The 25,911-nt window shown below is 46.7% G+C and overlaps 1 protein-coding gene across 5 annotated transcripts in view; it reads right to left on the reverse strand.

Moving 5' to 3' along the window:
• UTRN (utrophin) overlaps positions 1-25,911 on the reverse strand; it is a 2,010,688-nt gene that overhangs the window by 1,549,743 nt on the left and 435,034 nt on the right. For all 5 annotated transcript variants that reach the window (XM_069606729.1, XM_069606726.1, XM_069606725.1 and 2 more), the window contains 3 exons: positions 17,156-17,316; positions 13,358-13,561; positions 7,046-7,227 (listed from right to left, as the gene is read on the reverse strand). In XM_069606729.1, the coding sequence (XP_069462830.1) occupies positions 7,046-7,227; positions 13,358-13,561; positions 17,156-17,316 (547 nt within the window). The remainder of the gene's footprint in view (positions 1-7,045; positions 7,228-13,357; positions 13,562-17,155; positions 17,317-25,911) is intronic.

The raw sequence follows: 25,911 nt of genomic DNA on the forward strand, positions 1-25,911 counted from the left end.
GTGGTTATAGCCCCAATTTATGCATCCCAAATGTCCACACCATCTCTCCATACATTGGCTTTGTTTGACCAGTCACCCACTTTTATCTCATCAGACGCAATGACCCTTTAGATACCTTTTTATGTAGTATGTAAGATTTGCTCAAAGGTATTACGCCAGTGAGCATGCTAGCGAGTGTGTGACTGTGCTGTACCAGACTTGATCTCGCCAAAAACGCAACAGGTTTTTTTTTTTAGCATCCTTTTGCCGCTTCCATTACAGTATGCATCTTAAATCAACTGTTTGTATAATAAGCAAATTGGCAAATTCCACTCATGAGCCCCTCAGGGATATTAATTAAGAATGCACTGAAGGACAATGGAAGGAGGCTGCATCCAGGCGACAACACTTATCGCCTGCTTCTCCTCAACGTTAAATTCAACAACCAGGCCTTTGGTGCCCTTAACTGAGCCAGGTTGCAAGTGAGAGATCAACTCAGCGCTCAAGTGGCTGTTGAGCAATTTTAATTGTTTTGTGCATGGAATAGAAGTGGCCTTTTGATGTCAAAGTGCACTGCAGCAATCAACCCAGCTTTGATCATTTACCTTACCAAGCAATTAAAGATTTAATTTGGCAGTGGTGCCCATTTTAGATGGTATTGCAGAATTATCTCCCATTAAGCACTGAGACCATTGATTCCAATATCGCAGACATAAGTCTACCGGACTTCCGCTAGCAGCCTCTTCCTAGTTCTCACAAATCAGAGGATTGGACCATCCTAATGCAAGCTTAACACAAAGGCACTGTCCTGATTTGTAAGAAATAAGTGAAATTATGTACCATTACAAAGTGGATGTAGTGTTCTACTTTAATGCCTCCGTCGAGAGTCAAGGACAGGTGAACCCTGCATGCCTGTCTGCAGCTCCTTTAAAAGCGTTCCGATGAAAGCACTGGAAAGCAGTTTGACCAACCTCTCAGACCCTGCCACCCCTCACGTTGGCACCTATAAGGAAGTCATTCTCTTTACTGCACCTTTCCTTCCATTTTTAATGGACCCCCAAACTTTTTGCTTTTTATTTTGGAATCTGGCCTACTGTTGTACAGTGCAGTGAAGCCTTAAGCTTCCCTACACTGTCTTTTGCTCATCTGTTATGGGGAAACTGACCTGTCTTTCAAGTGGTCAGTAATGGAAAACATGGTTCCCCTAAGCTTGGTTAGTGTTGTTACTACTTTCGTACCGTTTGAATCACTTTTGTAGCTTATTATTGTACCATGCATCTTGCAATGCAGTACAATGGGGTACACTTTTGTTTTGGCCCTAGACTAACACTCAGAGGAGTCTTAGTTACTCTAGGTGTGCTAAATGGACAAGCTGGTGGCAGCAGTGACTTTACCATTTTTGGTGCTTTTCATTTTAGCCTTACTGCGTTTACCGCGTTTGGCTACTAACCGTGGCTAGTGACCAAACATGGCCATGCCATGAGGTTGTTTTGCTTGTCCTTTGGCCATCTTGTCTTTTAGCCTTATTCCTGGCCTGAGGCCAGGAATATCCTTACATGGACTTCAAGTGCCTGGGAAAACAGAGGCTTTTGGTGGGAGACTGGAGGGTTATGTGTGTTTGCTGGCAGGATGTGGGCTGGTACTGTATGGTCCCAATCCACAAACTGGTTTCAGTGTATCTAAGTGATATGCATGAGTGGTTCCGCCAGTGGTCCTGATTGGACCACTGCTGGGGTGTGTGTGGGTGCTGGTTCGACTAGTGGGAGTTTCTGCTCTTACCTGGGCTTTTGGGACAAGAAGACCCCTATACCCACTCTAGAGAGATCCTGGAGGAACCTGAAGGAGCCAAGACTTCTGTCCAGCTGTGAGACCTGTGAAGAGACTGGAGGCCCGCCTGAAGGAGGCCTGGTGACCAACTTATGCTGCTGCCCTGCAAGAGCCCTGTCTTGCTGTCAATCTCCAGCAGTCCTGCAAGGGAGCTGCAACCCTTGGAGTGGAGGGAACATGAATTCCTGACGTCTGCTCTGTACCCTGCGAAGGAGAGCCTTCGGAAGGGCCCCAAGGCCGCCCTATGGATGACCAGCTCAGACTTTGGGCTACCGTTCTGCAGACACTGCCATTCCAAGTTGAGGCATGGAACTTGAGGGATCCTCAGCTTGTCTATAAGACTTACCTCTGCGAAAAATTGTCCTAGTGTCAAGGAGACCCGAGGTAGGAGGAAAAGTCAGACCGCGACAAGCAAGTCCCTTTGCATCGCCATGATGACCGCCATCCGCAAAAGCTCACCTGAGTGGAGTTCAGTGCTGAGAGGGGTCCTGCATCGTTTTTTGCTGCATTTTCCCACTGAAAATCCTTGGACCAGCGAAAGACACCAACCGGAGATCTGCTAATACCTGCAACTGCTGCGAATCAAAGGCTTAGGCCGACGGTGGTAAAAGCAGCCTCGGATCTTCTTCCATCGACTTGCCAAGTCCTGTGAAGAATCTCAGTTTGGGGGGGGTGAGTTAAAGTGGTTCTTGTTTTGTTAACTTTTTGAACACTTTTTGGCGCAAGCCTTCCGAAAGTTGGGGACACTTGTTAGAATAGCTTGTCCTCTAACCCTTGGAATCGTTCACTGGACCCCAGAGAGCCTACATCATTTTTTCCAGCACTGCATTAAAAACTGTGTGTGAACTTTTCATGAACTATTGGGTATATGGCCCCAGACAACTTTGGGAAGGACCTTTGAAGCGAAGGCTAATTCTCTGTGGACCTGTAGTGCATAATCTAATATGCACTTTCCTTTACAGGGATTTGATCTGTATTATGCCCTACTCTAGTGATTTTATATATGTATTCTACTTTTAGTGTTGTGTGATTCTTCTACCTGTTAGTAGTCATTTTTCGACTGGACTATAATTTGCCTCCAATTTCCCGGTACAATCATTGAAAAAGGTCACAATCAACTAACTCCATAAGCTAATCAGCCACCACAGCGCGAGTTCCATCCCAAATGCACCACAGAAACACCTACCACCCAGTTGATTGACTATGCTCTCCAGATAATGGACAAATGGGATTTTCTTTCTGGGTCTGTCTAGACAGTTCCACCACCTTCTATATGGTTGACCGGCCTCCTTGTGCAAAGAATGGACTTTTCAGGCACGGGTCTCAATTGGTGCACTACAGATAGGGAGCTGTTCAGATGGGCACTTTCAGATCTGAATGCCACACGGCTTTTCGGTGCTCATACCCGCCCTAGCGATTATCAACATGCAAATGCAACTTCTAGAGTTTCTCAACAATCTAAACATCTCTACACCAACATGTAGACGATACCCAGCTGTACCTCAGAGCGAACTGCTGGCATGACATCAAACAACTCAAATGTCTTGCAACCATTCAAATGTGGATGAGAAGCACATACATAATGCTCAACCCAACCAACACAATGGTTGGGTTGAGCAGTGTATTCTTCTTGGCCACCCGTCCAAACAGGGAATCAGAAAAGGATGGTGGATTGACATGCACTTTGGATGGGTTCATGCCTCAATGTGTCCTGCCCTGTCAGGAGTAAGGCATGGACCGAACAAAACTAGAAGCCAACGCATAATGGGGTCACGCATGGACATGTGGAATAAGCCATTTATCAGGCAACAACAGTTCCAGCACTATTCAGGACCTACAAAGTGCTGCTCTGCCCTCTTTGCAGGGAGAAACACTATCAAGAGCCCATAACTACATTACCGAGAAAAACAAACCCCTCAACAAGCTCAAGGACTTAATATACATAACGGCGAAAAGACGTATAGCTATGAGCTGGAAAAGCGCAAGAGGCCCGAGTGAAGCCCTCTGGTGGGCCGATCTCAAAAGATGGATAACGGCTGAGACTGCTGCTTGGGAAACTGCAATCCAAGTACAGAGATTAGAATCCAGCGAGGAACTACTCCGGTGGGTGGCATTAACTGTGCCACTGCTCCACCCAGCAGCGCGAGAGAGCGCTTCGGAAGGCTCTGACAGTCCAGGGCCGTCGAGGGTCTAAAACAAGGATTGAAGGTCTAACTGTGGTCTCGGGAGAGGCGGGTGGGGAGGGAGGGGGGGAATTGTTTTATGTTCCTCTGAAGTACTCATGTGGCAATGATTAACCATTGATTTTATGTGTATAGTTTGTTGTAAAATTAATAAAGACATTTAAAAAAAAAAAAAAAATGAAAGGTCCGTCTTTGAAAATCATTGGAAGATATTGTATGTATAACAAATAAAATGTTATCTTGTGCAGCCAAAAAAAAAAAAAAAAAAAAAAAAACAACTACATTACCGAGGCACACTGGCCAGCAAACCCGGTTGCCATTTTGGGCAAGTGACGTCACCACGTCTTTCACGCAGTCCAGCACAGGCCTTGTGCTTGAGCTACCAGTCCGACAAGACATGTTTTGAAGAGGTCCGAATTCCTGGAGCATGAGCAAGAGGCAACGCCCTACAAGACCGCCTTAGAGTTCAGAGCACGCTTTGGCACACGGGGGATGCACAAGGGGCCAAGCCCCACGGGAATGCAACCCGGCCCTTGCCAGAGTAAAGCTAAGTACAGGTGTGGGTGCAGCAATCAGCATGTAGCGGACCAACACAGCAGAGAATACTAACAGAGCATCAGAACTGCTAATGGCGCACCTGACTAACGCCTTGCAGCCTTAGGAGCCCAACCGGCTTACTGATTCAAAGAACTCTGTGATGGCAGCGTTGTGTGTGTGCAAGAGACAATCCGCAACAGACACTAATGCTTCCCGTCTTACAGCCTAGAGCACGCTGAGGAAAGGCACAATGAGACGACAATAGAGGACACTCCGCCCAAAGCAAGCCAAGTGCTCTTCTATTTTTTTGAGATATATGTGGTTATGTTCTGTTAGTGGGGGGGAGGGGCAAGTCATGTGTTATCTCATGGTGCGGGAATACCAGAAAATTATATACAAGAAACTAGCTACTGCTGAGTGCCTATTTCATCTTTAAAAAACATGCCCTGTGCTTCAAAGTTGGAGGTCGTTTCAGTGAGAATAAACTCTCCAGCCTCAAAGTATTGGTTATTGCAGCCCTGTGGCATAAACTAAATGTTGCTCTGTGTATATAACAGGAGTCATAGTTGCTTGCATCAGTGGCCCTGCCTGTTCACCTCCATTGGTTGGGTAATTGTCGAAGTGTATGGAATCTGCCCAAACTCTATGCTACAGGAGTAAGGAGAATGCATTTTGTTTTGGCCCATGCTGTCAAAGGGCCTTCGACTGCCCAATTATCTTTAATTGAGGCAGTAGTGCTTAGATTTTTTTGAGCAAGTCGGCCCAGACACCTTCTGGTCAATGGTCTAAATCTCACGAGGTCTGAATTAGCCTTTTTTATCCATCCATGATTGATATTAATTTTTTACAGTTTTTTTTTTTTAGAAGAGTGATTTCCATCGGTTATCATTGACACACATGGTTCAGATCAGTGCAGTTGGTGTTACGCGCAATGTCTATTGTGGACTTTTTTGTAGTGACAGTCCTCAAATGAGCACTTACCACAAAACACAAGGTTAATGGCATGTAAACATTTGAAAATGTGAGAAAGCCAATTGACAGTTTAAAGCATTAATTGAATTTACGGATTGCTGCACACAGAACATTGCACATCTAGAGTATTACAAAAATTCAGATAGAAAATACACATTTTTAAATTGAAGAACACCCTGTGGAGTGACAGACATAAAATACACATATTGGAAGTTAACACGTTAGTCCATCGCTCCACACCGAATGGTCATGAAGTTGAATTCAGAGATTTGATCACAATAGGAATTCAGGGATGTAGACGGCTTTGAACCTCGTCACAACCATTTCTCCTCATTTGGTGAACACCCGTTTTGCTGTCATTTTCACTGCATTTTTATTTTTAAGGGGGTAGGGAAACATTTTGGATTTCTAGGCTAGTGGCTGTGGGGAGGGGCTGCGGCATCTTGCCCCTCATAAAAGAATGAGGCAAAACATCCAGTGCAACAGGGCATCCCAGCACGAAGGCTTTTCATTGGATTGCAGGTCTGAAGGGACATTTGAGGCTGGTTATAAAGTGTCAACCGATAGAGAAGAAAGTCTTGAGGACCAGGATTAGACTAAAAGGTGAGGGCATAAGAGCTGTAGGCTGGCTGAGCTGAATGTGACCGTCGGGATGAAGAGTAGCATCAGAGTGAACATGTCAGGCAATGGGAGCTGTAACACCAAGGGTAATAAAGGAGTTTTTTTGGTTAGGGGCAAAAGCCAGGTATCGGTAGGCAAAGTGTCACGAGTTATGAGGATGGATCAAGTGAAGAGAAAAATGTTACGTGGTGGAAAGATGAGAATAATTACGTGAAGAGAAAAATGTTACATGGTGGAAAGATGAGAATAATTCCAAGAATCAAGAAGAGGTATCGAGATTAGCAGTGGAATACGATGATTGAAGGTGTATCACACCACAGTGCAAATAGAAAAATAGATTAGAAATGTAGGCCTAAAATGTGGTCATGTTCATCAGTGAAAATAGGCCAAAGTAAGGAAAGGCAAAAGAAATTATAAGTTTGGTTGAGACAAGAATGCAACACTAAAATCAAAGGACCACTGGTGGAAGGAATTTGGAGCAGAATTGATACAGAGAATTAAGTAAGAGTGACGTATAACCTCACTGTCCTGAATCAGGGAGAGGCCGATAAGATATTTGTAACCTGAAACTTTTGTAAAAGCAATTAAAGCATGCTGCAAAACAAAAAAGGAAGGTTAAGGCTAAAGAATATATCAAGGACAAAGGATTAGAAGAACTACAACTCCAGAAGAAAACACATTAGATGGAGAGCAATTAACGTGACCCACAAGTAATACACAAGTCACACACTACTCTGAGAAACGTTTCAAAGCAATTAGTTAGTCGAGTACGATCGTCACTAAACAAGAAAATGGCATGAGCATACAAGATTAGAGAGAAACGATCGCAGCTTCCGATTGTGCTAATTAATGCAACATTCAAAGTTTGAGTATTGTGGCAACAATGAGGTTGATTTAGTACAGTGGATATGAAGGGGGCTACCCACCGGGACTGCCGATCCATACTGTCCACCCGGAGATTCTCCCATCGAAAGTTTAGTAAAGACATCTGCTCCTGTATTTCCATTTCCTCTTCAACTGAGAGATTTCCCTGGCCAATTAGCTGATTGCCGGCCTGCAGCACACTCCCCACACTGCTCTGATGCGCTGTCAGCTCCATCATGAACCCCTGGAACAGAAGAAGAAACATCAGTTTCGTACACTGCGGTACATGAAGTAGTATGATTTTGCTTTAGTTGAGAGTAAAAATCAACGGGCCCGTACCTTGGAAATGTTTAAGTTAAAGACCTTGTATCCAATAAAGAGTTTATTAAAAGGAAACATTATACAGGAATGGTTTACCTAGTAATCATTCAGTCATCCTGAAAAAAAGGTCCCCCCTGAAGCAGCATTAACTGTGTCAGAGGCCTGTTACAAATGCACACAACCGGAAGCACTACTAAAAAGCAAGGAAAACTTTAAGCCCAGATAACTTACCCTGGGATCAGGAAGTATTTCAACTGAAATTGCTACCTCAGAGTTATTACACAGGTGCTGGCCATACGAAACACGGTGGCAGAAGGCCATATCTGGGCACTTTTGCACCTTTTATAATTGACATCACAGAGGCAATGTTTACTTGAAAAAGATTCACCCATTGTCAATTGTGTGAATTACTGATTTTTTTTGGTTCCTATTTTCGAGGGACTATGCACTGATAAAATTTCCAGTCCATGCTAGCCGATTCACCATCGCTCGGGAGTCTCTTGATGTAAATAATTCTGCACGGTTGTGTTTGAATCCATGATCTTATTATTGGTTTGTAGAAAACACATGTGTCTGAATAAGACCCAGGAAAACCTATGAATCCAATTGGATCTTTACAATGTTAGCACCATATATACATTGTTTTTCTGTGGTGACCCTTTTTCCAACAATTAAGTCTTACACTGCTTATAGAATCTGGGAGGTCACATGTAAAGCAACAGATTCACACCTGCTGTTCCAGCTAAGTAACATTTTCCTGTTGCAGCACTGCACCTTTCACGGATTTGGTATCGGTCATTCTATCGAATCCCAAACCATCGAAAGCCAAACCATAGAATTCTTTCCATCGAAATACCATTCCATAGAATGACCATTTCGTTGAAAAATATATGATGGTTCCATCGACATGTAATGGTAAGTATTAGGGTTGGGGTTAGGGTTGGGGTTTGGGTTGGGGCTGGGGCTGGGGTTAGGGTTAGTTTAAGGGTTGGGGCTTGGGTTAGTTTAACGGTTACATTAGGGTTAGGGCCAGGGCTAGGGCTTGGGTTATGGTTGGGGGGTAGGCGTACGGGTTGGGGGGGAACCCCCCCAATATAACATTTTTTTAAAAAAGTTACAAGAGGCTGGCTAGTGCGGAAATTTCAGCACTGGACAGCACCATGTAACGTTTTAAAGTAACACAAAAATGCATGGAAATGCTACTTTTTACATGTAAAAGTGCATTTCCATTGAAACTAGTCCATGTATATTGTGATGGACTGGTTTCGATGGAATTGCACTTTTATATGTAAAATATAGGGTGTCAATGGTTTGTTATTCAACGGTTTGTATTCAATGCTTTTGGAAGTCAAGCCTTTGTTTTTGACGTTATCACTATAAACCAGAAGGTTTCCATGCTTTGCAGAGAGTGCAGCAAGTGGTCTTAACAGGAAGGCAGATGAAGTTCTCCTGAACCAGGAACGTGCTCTATAAATGCCCTAAAATAAATGCCAGAGCTGGAAGAGCTCGGATGCCCTGGCGATCATGGCGTGGAAGGAGCCAATTACGTCGGGCGGGTAGGCCCAAGAAGGTGGTGATGGAAGGTCCATCCTGTCATCACCACCGTCGTAATCCGTCCCCGTCGTGGCTGTCTCTGTTCCCGTATCATCCCTCGGCTCAGGAGACGAGGAAGAAGGCTGTGCAGGGCGAGAAGGCTGGAAAGGAGGGGGTGGATGAATTCTCCTCCGCTTGTTTGGAGGGCTTTCCGACTGTCCAGGCTCTGCTGATTCGGCCGTTGGTGGTAAGGGCAACTTTGTCCTCATCTCCGTACATAAGGCCTGGATCGCCATCAAAATCGCCCCCGAGTGGTCTTGTGGCCCAGGGACCAGCTGCAACGGGCGCAATGGTTGGGGAGTGGAATCCTCCACCTCCACGTGTTCCTCATCGCCACCGCCATCGCTTTTCTCGTCCACCTCTTCGGGATCCTTCCCGTGGGACCGGACCTCCTCGAATTTCTTGCTCGGCATTCTCACAACTTCAGCCAATTCCTCTTTAGAGGCTGTATCCGTGCCCCCCCCCCCCTCTTTTGCCACCGGGGTTTCCCAAGGGGGACTTATCGATGGACTGAAAAGAGGATTCTCTCCGCGTTGGCAGGGAAACTCTAGGCCCCGAGGTCGCCTCCACTGGGGTAGCCTCCACAGGCTTCGCCAGGGCCACCACGACTCCCTCGATAAAGGCCTTAGCCGGGTGAATCAAGGCTTTCACGACCTAGGATGTGCTTGAGGCCTTCGCTTTGGGGGGAGGGTCACAGCCTCGCTCCCCCTCGGCTGCCGTCGGGATCGACTGGGACTTCTCCCGAAGCTTACTCGGGTTCTCCGCTTTCCTCTTCCCTGAGCCAGAGCGTTGGCTCGCGGTTGATGGCGTCAGTGAAATTGTGCCCTGCCTGGCAGCCGAGGAGCCTGACCGTTCGGCGCTCACGGAGCCCGCGGACTCGCAGTGCTTAGACTTTTGTTGGGCCCCCGTCACCGCAGCGCCCTCAAAGGACTTAGAAGACCACTCAGACTTATTTTTATATACTTTTATATATTCTTTTTGTGTGATGGTCGCAAATACTCCCATCTTAGTTATAGGGCACAATAGGAGTTTTCCAACCCCTTTCAAGCCATCAATAAAGGTTTTGAAACTTGCAGCTCTTGTGTCAGTGTCTACTGTGATAGCATGTCTCCCTCACGCCATGTACCCCATCTTGTGAGCACCCAGTCTGTGATTCCTTCTTGAAGACATCAACACTGAAACGCTGGCTAGATGCCAATATACATTGTGTCTAATGTTCCACCTTACTTATTTTTAAAGAACTGGATTTGAATCTTAAGAAATGTTCATTAATTCAGTCCTGCGAAATCTTCCACCAAACCAATAATTTCCACACAAATCATGGTTCACCATGAAATATTAGACGCTCAGACAAAGGATGAGGTCATTAAACAAGTATAATCATTTGAATGCAGTTTAAGGAGGTATGTCGAAAAAGAATATTTTTTAATTGGGATATAAATTCTGCATTTAATGCACAAGTTTCTGAAGTGCATAGGTCAATAAGTCACTGTCTAAAAGCAATAATGGAAAATAAACAGAAAAACCACCACACAATTACGAACAAGGGAAAGCAAGCAGTATGTGCAATATTAACCAATAGGATGGAGATTAGCAATAATGAGTGGGCAAGGTTGGTGATATTGACCTTAGCAGAAGGTTCAGATGAATGATGGGCAGGTAGGGGATTTTATATACTGGTTAATAGGAAATTAGCAATAATGAGGAGAGCAATATTGCTCATATCTGGTGTAATTAAGTCACAAATCAAACTGGATAGTTACAAAGAAGACTGCTTGGACATTGTATTGCTCATGCATACAACTTACCCCCACACATTCCACCTACCCCAAAGATATACATGCATCCTCCCTTCCCAGGCATATCCCCACCTCCCACCTACAGACCCAAAATGCAGATGTATTCACGTCAGCCATTCAAGCACCCTAACAGACACGTTCAAACACTTACGCACCCTCAAACTCATGGACATCGTTCCACCCTCCCAATCCTCCGCACAAGTACTTCCTCATCCTCAAAAAAACCCAAAAGCAGTCATTTCCTATCCACCCACTGACCCCTTAAGGCATTGCAAAACGCTCCAGCCATTTCCCTTTAGGCCCCACTCTCTAGCCATAATTTAATAATTTATAACATGCACCAAGTGGCCCAGATGCTTATGGGGGCATCCATTAGCACACCTCTATCCTTTAACATGCAAGCACCCCACAACCCTCCATCTACCATTTGCAAGCACATTAAATCACCCCTTGCAGTTCCTACGTGGCATAGGAGCACCTTCCACCCATGCTGCCACAGGCACTTGTCCGCCACCCCTCTACACTGTCCCACTGACAATAGACACAGGCAAAGACAGCAAAAAGTAAAAAGGAGAGATAGGGAGAAGATAGGAAAGGGAATAAAGAGGCAGAAGATCAGAATTGTATCCATGCATAATCATTTGTCAATGGGCAAATCAATTAATTTATATAAACCACTATAATCCACTTAAAATGGACTGATGGGAGGCATGGTCTAGTTGGACAATTTGTCACCTTCCAGACATTTTGGCCTACAAACCCCATTATCTCCAGCTAGCAGTCAGTTTTGAGGCATCATTGAAGTTGTAAGCCACGACATGTAGATGGGGGACAGTTTGGCCATCCGTAGTCTAGCAGCTAAATCAGATTTAGAAGACAAAGTCTGCATTATGATCATAAGCATCATTTTGGTCTAGGAACTGCCATCTGTATGTTGCTTCTTGCAGCTATTGAGGACTGCTTTGAAAAGCCTGTGATTGCAGGTACTTGGCAACTGATCTGTTAACCGTCAGCGGGTCTTTTGTGTATTTTAACATTTGGAAAATGAGCACCAACATCCAGATGTGAACTCTATAAACAACTGCAGTCTCAGGTTTACAGTGACCAGTCATTGGGGCTGTGGAACATTTGATGCCCTTTCTCGATTCACTGATAGGTACAGGGCTTTTTGAGGTCACTACTGCGACACATGATTTTGGTGAAATAATTGATTTTATTTTACCAGTGTTCCCTTGTTGCCTAAAATTGTGTGATATTGGGAAAATATCATTTCATATCTGCAAATGTGTAAATATTAAGAAATCAAATGTACACTGGTATGAATTGCTATATCAAATAAATGAAAGGCCAGAAAGGGAAATGGATGAGATTTAGTGAAATGTCAAGTTGCTAACTTTCCAACCGGAAGATCTGGATTCGTAACCTCATCTTTCCTACTTGACCAAAGAGGTTTGATCTTTGAGAACACCCTATTCATGTGTGCTTTAGTTCTCTTATCTGGCAATTTTTTTTGTCGCCCACTTTCCTAAAATCCTTTATTCCCTGTCCACATTAACAAGCAACTTCAACTTCTCTGTTTTTCAAATGTGACAGGTAGAGCCAGTCCCCCTTCCTCTGTCACATGTAGAGCAAGTCAGGTCAATAAAGCGGTGCTAGCTAGGCACCTGTTTTTTTTTGTTTTGTTATTAAACTCATGTGAAGCAGGATTTTGTTCATGGGAGGCCTGTGCTCATTGGTACCCCATGATCCAATGATTAACATCCTTGGCATATCTCCCAAAATTGGGTGACATTGTCCATGCACCCGATTCCCTGGTTGGGGCCCTTTCTGCACATCTGATCCCATCCAACGTCAAGATTGTACACCCAATATCTGTCAGTCCAAGCAATATATTCTATCTATGACACACAACTAAAATAAAAGAAGAGTTTTCTTCCATTTCATGTGCAGCCGATGCACTGGTTAAGAATTATCTTATTACCTGCTATTGAAGAACAACATTTGTGCAAGCACCCGCCATGCCCTGCTTCCTGCGATACACTTTGTTTGAATTGCCTTCTTTTTGCGGTGCAGATTCTCAGATAACACGTGATGAGATGAAGAACCAGACAGGATGAAGCAACTTGTCACATTAGGGGCTTCAGTTAAACATAATGGGAGGACTCGCTAATTACAGAACCCCTAATATACACCCAAAGCCTTTAACTCATTGGAAAAATAAACGTGCTAATTCAAGTACTGCTGTGAGATGGCAGGATAATCGATACGCGACTCCAAAACAATAGGGTTCTTTATCCCTTTGTGTCATCGAAATACATATGTACATCCTAAGAAATAATAAGACTAATTTTGTTCTTAGCGAGTATATAAAAATGTTCATTTAGATAGTGGGCAAGTCCTGTAGCCACCCCCCATATCTTGGGGACCTTCATGAATTCTGGTCCCCAAGGGTGAGTTGAGGGGGTTCAAGTCAATGTATACCCTATACATGTAAAGTACTTACAGCTTTGCAACCTACCATTCAAGGTGATTGTGAACTAATCAACTAAGGAAACTATACATTAAGCCATCCACCATCAGCATTCACATAACAGAACGCAAACTAAATTAACGATTTCTGCGTGCTTAACATGCATTCGGACAATGCACATTTCAACTTACCTCATGGGTCGAGAACTGCTCCTTGACTTCTTCAACGTCATCGGACACCTTCTCCTGCTCGTGAAGGGTGTCCTCTGCCAGTAGCAACCAAGTGAGGACATCTTCCAGAGCAACCTGGTAGCTGTCCAGGTCCATTTCTACATCTGTCACAGTGCTGGGGATGTCTGCCCTTGCATCGCGCTGCTCTTCTTCAGATGGCACTCCCTAAATGATAAAGAGGAAAGACAGACTATCCTCAGTGCCACCCAAAAAAGACGTAAAAAATTAAACAAAGATAGGAAATAGGAGAAAATTGCTGTTTGTTCAGCCGGCATCAGTAGACAGAAATGCAAAACATTGCCCAAGTTACGCTGGCAAAAGACAAATTGAGGACACTCTTGTAGTCCATTATGCTTCTTCACAATTCTGAATGAATTGGACAATGTGAGGCGAGGGAAGCTATTTCCACCAGTTTATACAGGCAATGGCTTTGAGCAAGTGGCCCACTATTTGCATGGTGCGGCCAGTCTTGGCACAAACCACACAGGTTTTTGCTAAACTGTGAAAATATTGCCATTTGTCAATTTAAGTGTAACCCAATGACATGGGGGTGAGGGTAGACATCAGGAACTTTGAAAAACTAACAAAAAGGTACCTGGGTAAGTCCCATACTTATGTGGGCTAAGACTCTGAGCAAGTATAGAAGGAATCACAACTGCCTTGAAAGTACAGGCCAACAGCAGACTCCAGGAAGAACAGTATGGCAAATTTGGAACCCAAAAATGTAAGGCTTTCAGAAAAGTGGAAAGATTCCTCTGATGAAATCCCCATTCTGGAAAGCCAAATTCACAGGATTAGCTCCGCTGGAAATCGTGCTGACCAATAAAGGAAAGAACAGGTGACATCTTTGATCATGGTGACAGTGGGTGCTACAAGAGGCGATTCAGCAGTCAATAGAAGCAACGCAGATATGCTTTCCTGGAATAGGTATAACAATTGATTTACTGCCTTGGAAAACAGAATACCCTTTTTGCAGCCATATTGTTGAGCATGCTCAAGACCAACTAGCATATAGTGTGTACCTTATTCAATTAAACAAAAGATCATGTAATCTATTTAGTGAGAGTCTCCCCAGATGGCATGCTGTCCATCCAATCATGGGTCTTTTGGTATGTTGTGCCTATGAAATGAAGCTGCACTTTACTGATGAGGTATGAAAGGCCCACGTGTGTCTGGGGTTCCTTGGCTGCTAAGTCAAGACCAATTTACGTATTTGTCTGCTACTGGAATACAATAAGTTGAACAACAATGTAGTAGGATTCCATTTTGAGCCTTAAGTCAACCCTAGTCGGCTATATCTGTGTGATCTTAGCTCAGACTGGTTGATATGGCAACACCCGAAGGGCTAAATCACCTTGCTATTGTGGTGTACCTATGTGGGGCAACAAAGCAGAGTTTGAGGCGTTCCTGCATTATTTAGCCATTCGTTTTGACCAATGGTTTTGACAAAATGGTGGATTAAAATTTAACACCACCAAACGTGTTCCGCCACTACTCAATAACCAAAAGGTAAAGAAGCAATTGTGTTCCGGTGCTGCTATTTTATTTGTAACCATGCCTATTTTTTGTCCCAGCGTGACCCTGATGTGGTCACGGTTTGCAAAATATGGTATCGAAGTTAATCTCTCCAATTCATCCATTTGTTGTTCAATCTGTTGACTATGGTGTTGCATCAACCAGGGAGATCTCACCAAGTAATGCAGCTGGGGTGCAGGAGTAATTTTCCAGTTGAACATTTCCTGTCATATAGCAGTAGTCTGACACATAGACCGGGCTCTCTGAACAGGAAAAGATCTGATACACATTATAATCAAGAAATCATCAGATAAAAAGTAATTACTGGAGACCACCATGGAGTGTGAATGGCACGGCTGCTCAAGTTGTCATCTCCCACACGTTGATACGAGAAATGGCAGCAAGCGAGTTCCACATCTCTAAACTTTAAGAAAGAAGTTGCACCGCAGTCGTAGGAAGTTCCCAGGATTGTGTGAGCTCTTTACCGTGAGTGCCCATGGGTTCTGGACAGCCTCACACCTGATTCCAGAGCAGTCTGGCTCGTAGCCTGAAGTTCTGCCACAACAAAGCACAGTGGGCAGAGGTGGTTCAGGACGTACACTGGAGGCTCTTGCCAGGCACTATGGAGGGAAGCAGTCCTCCGACCTGTGCCGCTGTGTCATGGCCGAGCCAGGGAGAGGACCAAACGAAGCTCAGGGAGGGTGCGCGAACAGAGCCTGCGGGAACCATGGTGCAGCACCACACAAGCTGGTTGGTGCATGCCTAGCAGTTAGCATTTGGAATCGTCAATTAACGGATTCTATTGGGCTTGGCACCTTGCCCCCATTATAATCTATATGAAGTATTACTTGCCCTGGGTTTAACTTTGGTCTAGAGAACTATGAGTAGTTCATAGACAGTCCCCTCGCATGCGATAAGTGGTAAAATGGTAGGATATGATATGGCATTTATAACGCACCTATAGACAAGTGTTTCAAGGCGCAACGAGAAAAGGGAGGGGGAACAGAGGGAAGACAGACAACGATCCTACTAGGCCAGGTGTCATTCAGATCGCGCAAGTGCATGGGGAGGTTGAAAGGGAGAAAGTGCGGGGTGAGGTGACAGTGCAGTACATGGGATAAAAGAATAAATAATACGCTAAAGTACAGCCAGCTGGTGTCAAGAGCTGGAGTGGGACTGTAGGGATACAGAAAGAGTCCCCAAGTGTGGGGGTTGCCAGGAAGGCAGTGCAGGTGTGCGACTGGCAGGGAGGGGACCTGGGCCCAAGATCAGAGGGTGGCCAGGTAACCAGTGCAGATTCAGTCAGGAGTGTCAGCAGGAGAGAGGAGGGAAAAAAGCAGAAGCAAAGAGAAAGGTTTTGAGGTGCTTCCGGAACCAGAGATGTTTCTACTCAAGTTTCAGGGAGGCAGGGAGGCTGTTCCAGAGGGAGGCACCAGCCAAAGAAAGATCTACCACCAACTTGTTGCTTGGAGAAGCGACTGACCCTGAGGGAGTTGGAGGCGGATGAGCGAAGAGCTCGAGAGGGAAGATATTTAGGAAAAGAGAGTTGAAGGTATTGAGGCCCCAGACCCCAGAAGGCCTTGTGGACAATGCAGAAGGTTTGGTAACATGTTGCAATTATCCCCCATGCATGTGTTCATTTGAAAGGGGTGGGTAGGTATAAGATTGGGGAAGGGGGAGGAGCAGGAACAGTCTAAAAAGGGAACTAATAACTCTGGTATGTTGTTTGGGACTTCAAGTTGAATATGTAACTAACAATACATAAGTTTGTGGATTGTCCAAGTGGTCATTGTAATGTGTACAAACCTGCTTGCAAGTGGATATGACTGTTCCTTGAAAACTCAAAGAATAAATTAAAAAATATTAATTAATTACTGTAAGAGAGATACAGAAGAGTATTGGGAACAAGGTGTAGGACCATTGAGCCACATGATTGCTTTTCACACGTTTCTTAGAACACTGCAAGTAAAAAGGTTTCCAGCCCTTCATTTGTGGTTGAGATGGCTGAACAAATAAGGAACTTCAACAAACAAGTGTGAAGATAATTCTATATAATACAACAATTTTGTCAGAACAAAAAATGCTACATTTAGCAAGACATGAAGGATTGCATGCTGATTTTATTACCAGGTGAAGTAAAAAAAAGGTGACGTGCCCCCACATAATGGAAGACTTCCTACAGACCAACAAGAACTCTAAACAATAATATGCAGTTTAAAATGGTGCAGGTATGGCTAGACAAACCTTTGATTTATTAAATACTTCTTCGCATTCAACTTTAAATCTTTTCGGAAGAGTCTCCACTTCACGGATATCCTCCATTGTGACTTCTTGGGGAAGAACCTCAAAGAGAGAGGTCAAGTACATGATGATAGACTTTTTGTCAGGCAGCGGAACAGCAACATCTAGTCAAGGAAAGACCGGGGAAACGTGGTTACTTTCTAATACTTCTGACCACTTATATACTAAACGTTTAATATTCTCATTTACATGAATCAGAACAGACCTTGAACCTTTGCACTGGATCTCCATGTGGTGCATGTTCCCCAGACATTAGGCCTACCACTATTGTTCTTAGTTCAGAGAAACTTGGGGTCAAAATTAACTGTCAGATTAAATGCCTGCAGGTCTTAATGTTAATGTAGGTTCTTTGATGCTTCCTATACATTTGCAACATCTGGAAACAATGTCTTCTAGAAAGGAACAGGTTCATCATTTCAGAGCTTAAAAACATATTTAAATCTAAGGATACCCAACAGAAAGGAACCTGAGGGGCTTGCATGTCCTATTCCATTATGTGCATTGTAGGTGGGAATGTATTTGCATGCAGTGTACTCCCATGGGCCAGCAATGGCACAGTGGCATACGTCAAATACACCCGCATTTTTTAGGTTCAGACAAGTAAACGCAGGGTTTGAAAATTGAGGGAAACTATCTCCTAGGTACAGCCCACTACATTCTGTTCAACTTCACGCCAACAGCTAAAAGAACAGGTTACTCTCTTACCTGTTAACGTTCTTTCAATGGGATGGTCCGACGATGTATTCCATATCTATGACAGTAATCACCACAGCTGTGCTGCTTTGGAAAATTTTCGGCGTCTGCGTCCTGCGTCGATGACGTCGATACGCTGTCCTCGAGGGCCTCTGTCGAGCCGACATCACCGGATGTTATAAGTAGGACGCACAAAGCCCGTAGCCTCAGTTGTAGTTTTTTCCCCAAGAACGTGTGGCACCAAACCAATGCCAGTATGACCACAGAAAGCCTTGCGGAAAAGTAAGCTGCAATCGCATAAGAAATTCTGTATCGGGGCAGGTAGGGAGGGAGCGATATGGAAAATGTCATCAGACCATCCCATCGAAAGAATGTTACCAGGTAAGAGTAACTTGTTCTTCGAGGGGATTGGGTCCTCCAATGTATTACATATCTATGACAGACTCCCAAAGCAGTACCAACGTATGGAGGAGGGAAAAAGAATTTAGGATATAGAAATTTAGAATGCCCAATCAAATTGCAGAGTAAAGGACCGCCTTACCCAAGGCCAGATCCTGCCCATGGATAGAATCTAGGGAGTAGTGTCGTACAAAAGTATGGACCGAAGCCCATGTGGCTGCTTCACAGATGTTACGAATAGGAACACCCCTCTGCAGGGCAGTAGAGGCAGTCATACCTCTAGTAGAATGGGCCCGTAAGCCTACCGGAGGGTCCTTACATGCCAAGCGGTAACATTCAGAAATTGCCAAGACAATCCATCTAGACAAAGTCTGCTTAGTAACAGCTTGTCCCAAAAGCCTTCCAGCGTAACCAATAAAGAGCTGATCGTCCACTCTGACCCGGGACATGCGAGAAATGTAGAAACTTAAAGCTCTCCTAGGATCCAACCTATGGAGCCTCTCCTCTTCCTTACCAGGATGTGGAGGAGGATAAAATGCAGGAAGAACAACCTTCTGGCTTAAATAAAATTCCGACACCACCTTCGGAAGAAAGGAAGGACGAACTCCAAGGACAACCCTGTCCTTATGAAACACAGTGAAGGGTGGCTTAACTGAAAGTGCCTGCAACTCACTCACTCTGCGAGCAGAAGTGACCGCAACTAAAAACACAGTTTTAAGGGTTAACAGCCTCAAAGGACAAGAATGTAAAGGCTCAAACGGAGCACCCATAAGGAATTTCAGAACAAGGTTCGAATCCCAACCAGGCACCTGGAAAGGTGACGGCGGAAACACATTAGTGAGTCCTTTGAGAAACTGAGAAATTAAAGGAATTTTGAAATAAGAACACTCCTCAGACTAGCGCTTAAATATAGACAGCGCCACCAGGTAACCTTTAACAGTACCCACTTGCAGGCACCTTCGGGCCAATGAAAGCAAAAAAGACAGAACCACAGGAATGTCAAATGAAAAAGGATCCACATTCTTAACCCTGCACCAGTCGCAGAACTTTCTCCAACGGCAAGGGTACAGGGACTTTGTTGCCGGCCGTCTGGCCGAAAGAGACACCTCCATCACGTCTTCAGGGAGGTCCCAATCCTTATACCTCAACCTTTCAGAAGCCATGCGTGAAGGTTGAGGGATCTGACCTCTGGATGGAGAACCTGACCCCCCCCCTCCAGTGAGAGCAGGTCGTCTCGGTAGGAAAGATGACGTGGAGGGCAGATGGACAAGTCGAGAAGGTCCGGGTACCACATCCTCCGAGCCCAAGCCGGAGCAATGATGATCATCCGGGAACCGAACCTCCATGACCTCTGCAGCACTTGCAGGATGACGGGGACTGGAGGAAACGCGTACAGCAGTGGGAAGGACCACTCCACCCCGAATGCGTCTCGTAAGGCTCCTTTTGGAGGAAATTCCCGCAAGCAGAACCTTTCGCACTTCCGGTTGACGCTGGAGGTGAAGAGATCCACCTGAGGGGTCCCCCAAAGGGCGAAGATCTCCAAGAGAATCTCCTGAGCCAGCTCCCACTCGTGAGAGATTGCACTCTGCCTGCTCAGACCGTCCGCCACCTCGTTTTCGTCTCCGGCCAGATGAACTGCTGACATCGAAACTTCCAGCTGGATGGCCCAGAACCAGAGCTGCATTGCCTCCCTGCACAGAGGAAGTGACCCTGCCCCCCCCTTTTTGTTGAGGTAGTGCATGGCCACTGTGTTGTCCATCAGAATCAGGACATTCTTTCCTCGCACAGTCGGCAGAAAAGCCTTCAGGGCAAGCCTGACGGCTCTCAGCTCCAACAGATTGATATTGAGTCTGGACTCCAACAGAGACCAACGACCGCTGACTGTCAACTCGTTGGCATGAGCTCCCCATCCCGTGAGGGATGCGTCCGTCACGATCGTCACCTCCGGCCAGGTTAGCCAATATGGAGCCCCCTTCATCAGATTGCCTTCGACGGCCCAACACAGAAGGTCCTGGGCGACCGAGGGCAGCACCTGAACGGGGTCCGACATCCTGCCGGAGGACTGCGACCACTGCATCTTGAGAGCCCACTGCAGAGATCTCATCCGCAGCCTGGCCTCTGGCACCAGGAGAATGCAGGATGCCATGAGGCCGAGCAACCTCAAGAACTCGAACGCCGGGAGGCTCTGGGCATGTTGAAACTTGTGCACCATCTGCTGAATGTGATGAGCCCTCACCTGGGGAGGAAAACACTGCCCCAAGGACGTGTCGAGCACTGCTCCGATGTACTGGAGCCGCTGAGTTGGCGTCAAGTGGGACTTCTTTACGCTGCCACCACCACCAATAGCTTGGTGAAGACCCTTGGGGCAGAGGTCAATCCGAACGGCAGGACCCAAAACTGAAAGAGCAAGTCGCCAACCGCGAACCTCAGGTACTTCTTGTGCTTTGGATGGATTAGCACATGAAAATAAGCGTCCTTGAGGTCGAGAGACACCAACCAGTCCTGAAGTTGAAGGGCCTGGAGGACTTGAGAAAGAGTAACCATCTTGAACTTGTCCTTCCTGAGGAGCTTGTTCAAGCCGCGCAAGTCCATGATGGGTCTCAATCCCCCGTCTTTCTTCGAAATCAAAAAATAAGGGGACTATCCTCCCTTGTTCCTCTCCGCTACAGGCACCCGTTCTATGGCACCTTTCTCCAGCAGGGATTGAATTTCCTGCGCAAGGAGTGGATCTGGACTCTTCAAAGAGAGATTCCCTGGTGGATTGTCGTGAGGCCTCTGCCGGAAACGAAGACAGTAGCCGTGGGCTATGTTCTCCAGAACCCACACATCTGAAGTAATGGCACGCCACTCTACAAGATGTTGCGCCAGCCTTCCCCCAACCGGCGAACCATGGGACATGGCCTCATGACTGAGCTGAAGCAGCTGCGGCAGTGCCTGAGGGCAAAGAAGCAACTGCCCGAGCGGCCTTGGCACCTCGAGTACCCTGTTTTCCACCTCTGGCACTCCTACGGTAGCCCCTTTGACTTGCAGCTCCTCTCGATTTACAAAAGGGTGAGTAATATCGAAAGGAACTTCCCCTCCATTGCTTTCCCCTAGGATGAAAAGGCGGAGGTTGGTGAACTGCAGCGCTCAACGACTTCGCTGCAGCTTTGGAGGTCTGCAACCTCTCAAGGCTCTCGTCAGCCTTTCTGCCAAAAAGATGTTCACCATCAAAGGGCATGTTGAGGAGCCCGGCCTGCACATCAGGAGCAAACCCGACTTCCGCAACCACGCAAACCTGCGTATTACGGTGCTCGCCGCCATGGACCGGCTGACACAATCTGCCATGTCCAAACCTGACTGAACGGTCACACACATGGCATCTTTGCCATCCTGTACAATAGCCAGAAAACCATCCTGTTTCCCCCCCTTCGGGAATATGTTCAGCCGCCACTGAAATGCAGTTCCACAGAGTGTGCGTGAAACGTGACAGGGCACACACAGAGTTGGCTGCCTGTAAAGCCATACCCCCTGAAGAAAACACTTTCTTAGCCCAGCCATCAAAACGCTTGTCATCAGGAGGGATGGTAGGGTACGACGCCTGCTTTTCTGGGGCCGTGGCCGCCTGCACCACCAAACTCTCCGGAGTGGGGTGCGTGGTCAAGTAGTAGGGGTCACTACTGGCTGGACAGTATTTTCACAGGAAAGACTTGCTCACTGCCGGGAGACTCTCCGGAGCAGTCCAAGCTGCAGCCACCCTTCTTTGCAAAGCCATATGGAATGGCAGTACCGGGTCAGTTGGAGGACCTTGGTCGAGGATGTCTGTCAGGTCATCCTGCAGAAAAACCACAGGTGGCGCAGACCACCCCAAGTATTCCTGTGACCCTCGACATAAGGCGCCGGTACAAGGACTCGGCATGGGTGCCAGGCTCAGGCCGACAGAACTCCACCTCTGGAGAGGTGTCCAGACCACTGGTGTCGTGCAGTGACAGACGCAGGTCTTCAATTTGGCTGTGACCAGACAAAATCTCGTCAGACACCTCCTCAGGCACCAAACCTTCCTCAGATCCCTCATCCCCCTCAGAAATATAATCCAGAGGTCGGAAAGAGGGCACAGAAAAAGGGACAAAGACATTCTTGGCCAGAGCCTTTCTGCGGGGTTCCACTGTGCCACGGGGTACCTCCGACAAAGCAGCCTCGAAAGGTTCGACGGAATCGGCGTCAACGTCGAGCGAGGTGCCGACAACTTCGCTGGTGTCGACACAGGCCTTGAGGGCAGAGGCGGAGCCTCGAGAGTCCCTCGACGACCTCGGCGCCGCAGGCATCGATGTCTTCCTCGAAGACTTCACAGGCTCACACGGTCCCGAGGCCGTCGAGGACCAGGACCTTGAACAGGCATGTCTAGAGCGACCATCCTTGTCTGACAGGGACCTCGAAGGCGCCCGGTGGTCGCGACAACCGCCCGAGCCAGAAGGCGGACGAGTGGTGTCTCTAGCAAGGTCACTCACAGCGTCCTTCGACGGCGCAGACAGGAGCTCTGCGATTGAAAAATCACCATCTCCTTTCGGAAGGAATCCCATTCCTCAGGAGTGGAATGCTTGTTGGGACAAGAAACCCGCCGACGGGCGGACTCCTCGGACGAGGAAGGCGACCTGTGACGGCGCTTCCGTGAGTGCCTCGAAGAGGCAGAGGACTAGCGAGACTGACTCCTGGACCAAGACCCCCCAGACTCACGACAACGATGCAGAGTCGCCCCTCGAATCGTCGGTCGAAAGTCCAGTAGATCGCGACTTCTGGGGCTTGGCCACCTTACCCACCGACAGCTTCTTCTTACGCTCCCGCAAGGCCTTCGATGTAAGTGACTGGCAGTCGACACAGTCATCTGTATCGTGGTCCTCCCCAAGGCACCAGAGGCAAGCGTTGGGCGTGTCCGTCAACAACATCTTCGTCCCGCACACCCGACACTTCTTAAAATCCAACCGCGGGGTGGAAGAAGCCGAAGACGACATCTTCAATACACAAACAGGCTCGCCACCAACTCTGAAGCGAACACGTTCGCGGAAAAAACTGAACTGAGGCTATGGGCGTCGTGCGTCCTACTTCTAACATCCGGTGACATCGGCTCGACGGAGGCCCTCGAGGACAGTGTATCGACGTCATCGATGCAGGACGCAGACGCCAAAAATGTTCCGAAGTAGCACAGCTGTGGGGATTACTGTCATAGATGTGGAATACGCCGGAGGACCCAATCCCCTCGAATTAGCTATTTCTGGCTCCACAAGCCAACTGGTGCCACAGAAGAACTTAGGAATGTGCAAGGCAGGTGCATTACGTAACATCTTGAAGACAGTTAAAGCACAATGCCTCATATGTTCTGGACCACACAGTTCTAGTGTGCCTCATGTGGAATATAGATGTGTGGCACCTTTTGAATCAGCTCCTCATTGTGCAGCAGAGTGAAAGTGAATGAGATGGCATCACAGAAAAAGAGGTGGCAAAGATAGAAATGTGGCAGTAAAGAGATGGCAACAATGATTGATGCAGTCATTGAAACATATGTAGTGGCAGAGTCAGGTTATGACTAAGTGAGAGGTAGCAGCAAGACAGAAGAACTGGCAGGAATGAAATGGCAATCTAAATTAGGCTGCCCTGCAGCTCTGTTGTTTCTTGCCTGCCTGTATCTCACTACGGGGCAAGTTTAGAGGCTTGTCCACTTTCTTGCTCTAGTGAGTGAAGCCAGCTAGCCACGCTTTCATCCCAATCTCGGCACTTATGTGCCGGATGAACCACGGGCGCAGCGGATGGGCGCAGTGGGCGCGTCATCAGCATGCCGAAGGCGTGCTTAAAGCAAGCCCGTCTGTGCCCGTCCGTGCACAGAATGTGCAGACGGATCACCATGTCTTAGAGACTCTCACCCTACAAGGCTGGGAGAAACGTAGTGAGCTCCTCTCTTATGCTCCTAACACTACCAGATGGCCGTGTAGTTTTAAGCAAACCCCTGCCCCTAAGGAATTTGTCATCCTAATTTATTATTATGTGCCCTACTTAATACATGCTCCCTTGTGACCCACGCAATGGACTGCTATGATCTTTTGTCCCAAGAGGGGCTGGATCTTCTTATCTCTTAGACCTAGCTTAGAGATTCATCTGGACCGGCCAATGTCCAAACCCTCCCAGAAAAGTATGCCATAATACATGAGGATAGGATGCCCCCCCCCCCTCCACTCCTGGTGGTGGGGTGGCTCTTATTTACAATAACTACAGAGTTTCTAGTTTAGTTCCTAAGCATTCCTTAAAAATGGAATGCATTTTAATTCGCACTTCCATAACTTCCACTTTTACTTTTACAGTTCTAATGATATATACTACATTTTACACTGAATATCCTGCATTTGTGCTGGAACTGTTCGTGAAATACCCCGACTTGATTACTATTGGGGACTTCAATATACCTGTGCATCACGATACGTCTAAAGCTGTTGCCAATTTTAGAGCACTGATGGCTGATTAGGTCTTCAAGGTGTCAAGGCCCCTACATAACGGTGGCAACATACTTGACCTTATTCTGTTTCCTGCTTCGTATGTGGATATTTCTAACCCTATTACTGTAACTTGGTCCAACCACTTTTTAGTACCCTTTTCCATTCCTCTTAAAAGTCCTCCTACTGTGATTAAGAAGCCTCCCATTTCTAAGCGCAGTTGGACTGGCGTATCCAAATCTGGGAGCACCGGAGACCCAAAGTGAAAGCCACAGCAGGCAGAAACACACGCGGTTATGTTTACATGCCGCGTAGTGTTTCTACCTGCAGCTGATTTCCCATTTGGGGCTCTAAATGCTAAATGCTGCGTTGTCTGCCTAAATCTGCTTTCCCATTTGGGGCTCTCGGGCTCCCCACGGGAGCCCGAGAGCCCCAAATGGAAAAGCAGATTCAGGCAGACACAACTCGGCTGTTTTCCGCAATGCCGCGTTGTGTCTGCCTGAATCTGCTTTTCCATTTGGGGCTCTCGGGCTCCCCGTGGGGAGCCCGAGAGCCCCAAATGGTAAAGCAGATTCCGGCAGACACAACGCGGTTGTTTTCCGCAATGCCGCGTTGTGTCTGCCTAAATCTGCTTTTCCATTTGGGGCTCTCGGGTAAAGCAGATTCAGGCAGACAACGCGGTTGTGTTGGAAAACGCTGCAGTTTTAAAACCGCAGCGTTTTCCAACACAATAACGTTGTATTTATGTTTGCGGTCGCTTCAAAAGCGACCGCAAACAGAAATAAAACCGCAGCTTTAAAAACGTTGTATTTATAAGTTTTCCGGGCTCCTCCAGCCCGGAAAACTTAGAAAAAAAAACGCAGCTAGTGCTTATTTTTTGTTATTTTTTTACCGAGATTCAGCTGCAGCTTTCCTGCTCTGGTCTCCGGTCCGCGTCCACCGAGTCCCGGCACTAATGAAGGGAAAGCCACCCAGCGGTAGACTTTGTTTACTACAGCTGGCTGGCTTTTCCTTCATTAGTGCCGCAAAAGCAAAAGCCAGCACAGGAGGGCCTCCATTTCACAAAATGGCGGCGCCCCTGTGCTTGCTTTTTCGAATTTTGAGCTTGAATAGCTCAAAATTTTACATAGGAAGTTTTAAAACGGAGGA

The sequence above is a fragment of the Ambystoma mexicanum genome, chromosome 4p (assembly GCF_040938575.1).
Source record: "Ambystoma mexicanum isolate Mex_15411 chromosome 4p, UKY_AmexF1_1, whole genome shotgun sequence".
In the NCBI taxonomy this organism is placed as follows: domain Eukaryota; kingdom Metazoa; phylum Chordata; class Amphibia; order Caudata; family Ambystomatidae; genus Ambystoma; species Ambystoma mexicanum.